Here is a 7,839-nt window from a genome sequence, read left to right as displayed (position 1 = left end):
GTATCTCCCAGTCTTTCTCCACCTTCCCTGACGCTCCTCAGTTGAAATGAGTCCTCACGTATCCCTTGTCCCAATCCCCCCAGCGTCTGAGGCTCCGGGACATTTGCTGCCTCTCCCAGGAGGGGAAACATTGGGACGGAACGGACACAGGACATCCCCCTCCACCGCCCACCCGCTCAGGAGAAGGGCCTGGTGAGCACCCAGGGGACTTCCTGCAGGTCAAGGCTGAACCCCAGGGAGCACCTTCCCAAATGCAGGCAACACTGCCCCCTGGTGGCCTCAGATAATGCCAGCCAAGCCCCAGGGAAGGAGCTCAGACAATCCTGGCCTCAGTGTGAGGTGACAGTGAGATGGCAGTAGTCACTGGTCTGCTCAGAAGCCCACCAGCTGGGCCTGTGGACCAAGCGGACTGGATCCTTGTCTCCTGGGAAACCATGGGGAGCCCCGGGCACAGGCCAGTTGTCCTCATCCTCCTGCGGGAAGCAGACCTCTGACCTTCACTAGGTCCCACCTTGTCCTGTTCCTCGTCCCGTTAGGATCAGGAGGACTCAGAGCCCGGGCTGCAGGGGTCCCCGTTCTCATTACAGTCATTCTGCACACGTGTGTCCACATGAGAACACGCATCATAGAAATGCTAAGCATGACAGCCAGCACAGGAGGCAAAGTGACCACTTGCAACTGTGACTAATGACCACTGAAGTCCAGCATATAATTTAGAGACACTAATATTTAATCCCAGATCCATGCTGATTGCATGGGGAGTAACTCATTTCAACCAATATCTTAGACGGAGAACATGATATCAGAGACTTAACTTCCTCTTACTTAGATGTATTTGTACTTGTTGATTCATTTTTTAAAAAATATATATTTTATTGATTTTTTTCACAGAGGAGAAGGGAGAGGGACAGAGAGCTAGAAACATTGATGAGAGGATCAATCAGCTGCACGCCCCCCGCCCCACTGGGGATGTGCCTGCAACCAAGGTACATGCCCTTGAGCGAAATCGAACCTGGGACCCTTGAGTCCGCAGGCCGATGGTCTATGCACTGAGCCAAACCGGTTCGGCTTGTTGATTCATTTTAACTGGGATTGTAGCTGGAAAGGAGGTGCATCATCATGAAAAACTTTGGGGATCCCTGATGAATGGGGGCTACCCCAACAGACATGTTGAAGAACCAAGCAGCCAACAGGAAGGATCCATCCAATGGGATGGCCTTGCACGTTCAGGCTGCCCCAGGAGAACCATTCAGCAACCTGGGCGGAGGGCAGTTCCGAGAGGACACAGCCTTTCCCTCAGATCCTCACCTCACACATTCCTTGGTCGTGGAAAGTATTGGGAGCCCAAAAAGGAAGAAAAGAAGGAAGGAGGGAAGGAAGGAAAGAAGAAAGGAAGGAAGGGGGTGAGAAGGAAAAAGGAAGGGAGAAAGGAACAAAGGAAGGAAGGAATGGAAGGAGAAAGGGAAGAAATGAGGGAAATTAAAGATTTATCTTTATTGTCTGTCCCACTTCATTAGTGGAGAACTGGATGCAGGTTGGTCTGTGCAGGTGAGGGAGGCCCAGGGATTTGAAGTGAGGATTTCCCAGAGGATTGTGGGACATCTACCCAGCATGCCTAGCAAAGCCTCCCCATGGCTGTTCCAATGAGTGCTTTTGAATGAGGGGCCTCTGGATGCACAAAACACAACAAAGGCAGTAAACCCGAGAGCAGGATCCTGCGGATTTCGTGGGGGAGGGGAGAAGAGTTGAAAAAACACGCTGGCTCTCCAGGCTCTGGGAGAGGCGGGAGGAAGGGGTAGAGGACGAATCCTCCAGGCCAGGCCGCCTATCGCACTGCCCAGGGAGGGGAGCATCTTCAGAGCAAGGAGGGCACCTGGGAGCCTGGGGCGGGTTTTGGTCTCACTTCCCCATGAACCTGCACCACTGTGGAGAGTGCTACTGGTTGTATATGAGCAACAGTAATAATCGGCCTCGTCCTCGGCCTGCAGCCCAGCGATGGTCAGGGTGGCCGTGTTGCCAGACTTGGAGCCAGAGAAGCGCTCAGGGATCCCCGAGGGCCGATAGCTGACACCATAAATCAGGAGTTTAGGGGCCGTGCCCGGGCGATGTTGGTACCAGGAGACATCATTATAATACCCAATGTCATTGCTACTTCCAGCACAGGAGATGGTGACTGAAGACCCAGGAGTCCCAGACACTGAGGGAGGCTGAGTGAGGGGAGCCTGGGCCCAGGACCCTGAAAAGAGCAAAAACACACTCTGGTGAGCTCAGTGCTGGGCCGGGGGGCCTGAGGAGGAGGCAGAGAGTCAGCCCAGGTGTCCCTGTGTCCCTTCCCTGGGGCCTCACCTGTGCCCTGAGAGAGGAGGCTGAGGAGGAGCAGAGCCCAGGCCATGGTGGAGGTGCCCTGAGAGCGCTGCCTTCTGAGACCCCAAGCCTGAGCCTGGCTCCCCCAGACCTCTCTTATCCCCTCCCCCTGCCCAGAGGAGGGAGGGGCCTCCATGCAAATCCACTTCCTGCACCTGCCTCTTCTCACACCACCCTGACCTGGTGCTGGACTCTAGATGCTTCTGTATCCTGGGCAGAACTTAGCTGAGGCATTAAACTCTGACATATACAGGGTGGGGCAACTTAGGTTTATAGTTGTGAGTATGGGAAACACAAAATTTATTCTTGTATTATTACTTCTTAATTGTATTGTTTTTCCTGCAAACAACTGTAAACCTACATTTGTACCCACCTTGTGTGTGTATGTAATAGATATAAGATTATTTAAAAATCTGCATTTAGTCCGGCCAGTATGGCTCAGTAGTTGAGTGTTGAGAAATGAACCGGGAGGCCACAGTTCTCATCTGCCTCTCAGGTGACCTTGATTTATTGGGCACTGCTGTTTTGGGACACAAGAGGCAGCCAGTCAATGTTTCTCTCTCATCATTGATGTTTCTATCTCTCTCCCTCCACCTTCCTCTCTGAGATCAATAAAAACTTATTTAAAAAAAAAAAAGAAGGGGTTGAGGGAGAATGACAAACCTGCAGCTCTGCCCGTGGTCCCCGAGAAGAGCAGTAACGGGATCCCCTCATCCCAGCCGGCCTGGACGTTGTCCTCGCCCGTGTCCCACGCGGCCATGGGTGGACGCCCTAAAATCCCTTGTCATCCGCACTGTGACCTCCCCAATAGGAAGGTAGGGCCACCCCACGGCGGGCTGGATTCCCTCGGCTCTGTCACGGGCTCCGTTGTTCCTGACTCAGAAAATCCACGGGGCGGGGAGAAAGCAGGGTCACAGCTGTGAGTGTGTGGAACATGGAGTTTATTCTTGTGTTATTATTCATTCACTAGAGGCCCCAGCAGCTGCAGGCCAGGTACTGCCCACCTTCCCCTGGCAGGCCCCGCCCCCTGGTCGAACTCCAGGACCACCTCCTGGTTCAGGGGGCAGTTTGGATACTACGCTTTCATTATATAGGATTATTGCATTCTTTTCCACATGAACAACTGTAAACGTGCTTTTGCCCGCCCTGGATGTATGTTGGGAGGAATGAGCCTTTGGGGCATTGCCTCTCTCACACGATTATGGATTCTAGAGGCAGGGAAGTCCCCTGCGCTGCTTGCCTTCTGCAAGCTTGAGAGCCAGTCAAGCTGGTGCTGCCATTCAGTGTCAGCACAAAGGCCTGAGAGCCAGGGGCGCTGATCAGGTAAGTTTCAGTCCCAGGGCAGGCGAAGGGGAGATGAGCTGTCACCATTCAACCCCTGAGACCAAAGCCTAGGTGGATTCCTTCCTCCTTTACCTGTTGTTCTACTCAGACCCTCAGTGGGTTGTGTGAGCCCAATCTCATCGGGAGGGCAATCTGTCTCCTGAGTGGCCGGTTCTAATGCCAATCTCCCCCAGGACACACCCTCACAGACACATCCCGAAATCATGTTTAATCTGGCCCCCCGCCGCCCCCCCAAGATAACCATGAAACTAATCTTCACAGTGAACATCTATGCTAATGTGCCTGAGAATGAGGCTCTGGCTGAGATATGGCACTTTTAGTGCTAAACCAGGAAAATCCTGGCAAAGTGGGAGGAGTTGGTCCAGTACAGTGTTTCCGGTGCTGAAGCCCACGTGCATTGGGATGCCAAGCCATTCTTGGCCTTGTCGACGCACACCAGGCACATGTGTGTGCCGGGGGGACATTGCACTGGCTTGTCACAGAGAACAGATACGTTGAGGATTCTTGTAAAGAGGGGGACACACAGACCAGGTAGCTCTTTTCTTGTGGGAAAAAAGGAGCCACTTTGGAAAGAGCCCAGGTGGAGGGGGAGACTGGCATCCTGCAGAACTGCCTCCAGATGAGGATTTCACTCATCTAAGGGAGTGGAAAGTCTACATAAAACAGAGCTGCAACCCAAAATGTAACCCGACAAGCCATGGGTCCGCGCTGCCAGTCACTACTTGAGCCAATTCGGCAGAACAGGGTGGAATCATGTGAGCGTTTATTCCCATCCTGTGGGCAGTCTGGGAGAGCAGCGGGTCACCCACAGAAATCTGCTCTGCCCCCCATAAGCCCGCTGCTTATTGGGGAGAAGGACAAGGATTAGAGGGATGAAAGGTGTGCCAAATGGGCAGTTTACAGGTAATGGGGCTGGAGATTCACAAAGGCCTGTGGGTGTGCAAAGGCTGGGGATCTTCAAAGGGCTGGCGGCTCTGGGTTCTGCAAGAAGGTTGATCATCTTCCCATGATCACAGGCAGCTCCCTGTGGGGAGGACGGGCCGCAATCCCGGGTGAGCTCCCAGGAACCATAACTCCCAGCCAGGTGAGAATGTGCCTCCTTTAACCAGAATAAAACATTCACAGTGAACAGAGCAGGATTCATATTTCTTACAATTCCAGATGGCCCCCTATCAAAACCTTCCCTGCTCCGCTTATGTACCTACGGTGTGTAATAGAGGAAGCCCGAAAAGAAAAGAGCATCTAACGCTTTGTCCTCAGTCCCTTAGCAACACAGTCACCGTTTCCCAGTTGCTCTTCTTTCAGCAACAGGCGTGGAGAGGAACAGCCCACCGAAGAGGGTCATCCTGACAGGAGAGCATGGGGGACACGGAAATGAATACGACAATGTCCTTTCTGTAAATCCAAGATGTTCTGCTCTGGTGTAGAGACCAAAGCATTTAATAGATTTTTGTTGATTTCAGAGAGGAAGGGAGAGGGAGAGAGACAGAAACATCAATGATAAGAGAGAATCCTGCCTCCTGCATGCCCCCTACTGGGGATCAAGCCTGAAACCCAGGCAGGTGCCTTGAACAGGAATCCACCTGTGACCTCCTGATTCATGGGCCGATGCTCAACAACTGAGCCACACCGGTCGCTGGGTGAGACCAGAGCATTTAAAGTGAAGATTCGCCTGAGAACTGTATATCTGCCCCAGCATGCATTGCCTCTTCTCTCTATCACTGCAGTTGAGGGGTGTGGGGAGGGGTTGGAAAGAGTTGCATATTACAGACCTTATGACACACAAATAAAGAGGAAACTGTCATTGTCCCAAAACAATAAGAGAGAGAGAGAGTGAGAGAGAGAGAGAGTGCATGTTATGGTGACGGAGGAGGGAGGCAATTAGAATATGATTCTCTGGGCCCTTGTGTATGAAGGGTGGGGAAGCGTCTTCACAGCAAGGAGGGTGCCTGGGAGCCCAGGACGGGTTTTGGTCTCACTTCCCCATGAACCCGCACCACTGTGGAGAGTGCTACTGTCTGTATATCGATAGGAGCAACAGTAATAATCAGCCTCGTCCTCAGCCTGCAGCCCAGCGATGGTCAGGGTAGCCGTGTTGCCAGACTTGGAGCCAGAGAAGCGCTCAGGGATCCCCGAGGGCCGAGTGCTGACACTATAAATCAGGAGTTTAGGGGCTGTGCCCGGGCGATGTTGGTACCAGGAGACATAATTATAATACCCAATGTCATTGCTGCTTCCAGCACAGGAGATGGTGACTGAAGTCCCTGGAGTCCCAGACACTGCGGGAGGCTGAGTGAGGGGAGCCTGGGCCCAGGACCCTGAAAAGAGCAAAAACACACTCTGGTGAGTTCAGTGCTGGGACCGGGGGGGCCTGAGGAGGAGGCAGAGAGTCAGCCCAGGTGTCCCCGTGTCCCTTCCCTGGGGCCTCACCTGTGCCCTGAGAGAGGAGGCTGAGGAGGAGCAGAGCCCAGGCCATGGTGGAGGTGCCCTGAGAGCGCTGCCTTCTGAGACCCCAAGCCTGAGCCTGGCTCCCCCAGACCTCTCTTATCCCCTCCCCCTGCCTCATGGGGGGGAGGGGCGTCCATGCAAATCCACTTCCTGCACCTGCCTGTCTTCTCCCTCCTCTGAGCTGACCCTTGATCTAGATGCTTCTGCTCATCAGACTCAGAGCGAACCTGAGAGATTATATTGGACAGTTTTTTTTCTCAACGGGGGCCCCCTGAGACCACAGTCAAGTGCCTAGGGACTGGAGGCCACCTTGGAGGTCCTGTCCCTCCTCCTTGGCCATCTACAGGTTTCCTGGCTGAGGAATACGGGGACTCCCCTCAGAGACACTGGGAGGAGGGAGGACAGGCTCTAGGTTGGCTTTTAGAACTCCAGTTCCTCTGTTGCCCAAGAACCGCGGGCAAAGCCGGTATCTCCCAGTCTTTCTCCACCTTCCCTGAGGCTCCTCAGTTGAAATGAGTCCTCTCCTGTCCTTGTCCCAATCTCCACAGCATCTGAGGCCCCGGGACATTTGCTGCCTCTCCCAGGAGGGGAAACATTGGGATGGAACGGACACAGTACATCCCCCTCCACCCCCCACACGCTCAGGAGAAAGTCCTTCTTAGCACCCAGGAGACTTCCTGTAGGTCAGGGCTGAACCCCAGGGAGCACTTTCCCAAATGCAGGCAACACTGCCCCCTGGTGGCCTCAGATGATGCCAGCCAAGCCCCAGGGAAGGCAGCTCAGACAATCCTGGCCTCAGTGTGAGGTGACAGTGAGATGGCAGTAGTCACTGGTCTGCTCAGAAGCCCACCAGCTGGGCCTGTGGACCAAGCGGACTGGATCCTTGTCTCCTGGGAAACCATGGGGAGCCCCGGGCACAGGCCAGTTGTCCTCATCCTCCTGCGGGAAGCAGACCTCTGACCTTCACTAGGTCCCACCTTGTCCTGTTCCTCGTCCCGTTAGGACCACGAGGACTCAGAGCCCGGGCTGCAGGGGTCCTCCATGTCATTACAGTCATTCTGCACACGTGTATCCACATGAGAACACGCGTCATAGAAATGCTAAGCATGTCAGCCACCACAGGAGGCAAAAGGGCCACTTGCAACTATGACTAATGACCACTGAAGCCCAGCATATAAATTAAAGACACTAATATTTAATCCCAGACCCATGCTGATTGCACGGGGAGTGACTCATTTCAACCAATAACTTAAACGGAAATAATGATAGTGGAGACTTCACTTCTTCCAAATTAGATGTATTTTACTTGTTGGTTCATTTTAACTGGGATTGTGGCTGGAAATGAGTTGGATCGTCCTGAAGAGCTTTGGGGATCCCTGAGGAATGGGGGCCACCGCCAGCAGACATGTTGAAGAACCAAGCAGCCAGCTGGAAGGATCCATCCAATGGGATGGCCTTGCACGTGCAGGCTGCCCCAGGAGAACCATTCAGGGACCTGGGCGGAGGGCAGTTCTGAGAGGACACAGCCTTTCCCTCAGATCCCCACCTCACACCTTCCTTGGTCATGGGAAATATTGGAGGCCCAAAAAGGAAGGAAGGAAAAAAGGAAGGAAGGAAGAAAGGAAGGAAGGAAGGAAGGAAGGAAGGAAGGAAGGAAGGAAGGAAGGAAGGAGGAAGGAAGGA

The 7,839-nt window shown here is 53.6% G+C and overlaps 1 protein-coding gene and 1 gene segment (V, D, J or C); both read right to left on the bottom strand.

Annotated features, from left to right (window-relative positions):
* The window catches only part of LOC102255101 (immunoglobulin iota chain-like), a gene marked incomplete at its 3' end in the record, with an annotated part of 3,290 nt that extends 857 nt beyond the window's left edge, over positions 1 to 2,433 (bottom strand). The window contains exons 1-2 of the mRNA XM_005872803.2: positions 2,347 to 2,433; positions 1,702 to 2,236 (exon numbers count right to left, since the gene is read on the bottom strand). Of these exons, the coding sequence (XP_005872865.2) occupies positions 1,702 to 2,236; positions 2,347 to 2,392 (581 nt within the window). The remainder of the gene's footprint in view (positions 1 to 1,701; positions 2,237 to 2,346) is intronic.
* Positions 2,434 to 5,564: 3,131 nt separating this feature from the next.
* LOC102254795 lies at positions 5,565 to 6,229 on the bottom strand. The segment is given in 2 exon segments: positions 5,565 to 6,026; positions 6,139 to 6,229. Coding segments are annotated over 2 exon segments (483 nt in total).
* Positions 6,230 to 7,839: the final 1,610 nt, after the last annotated feature.

This window comes from Myotis brandtii, unplaced genomic scaffold (genome assembly GCF_000412655.1).
Source record: "Myotis brandtii unplaced genomic scaffold, ASM41265v1 scaffold3905, whole genome shotgun sequence".
In the NCBI taxonomy this organism is placed as follows: domain Eukaryota; kingdom Metazoa; phylum Chordata; class Mammalia; order Chiroptera; family Vespertilionidae; genus Myotis; species Myotis brandtii.
This window is presented reverse-complemented; position numbering and strand designations above follow the sequence as displayed.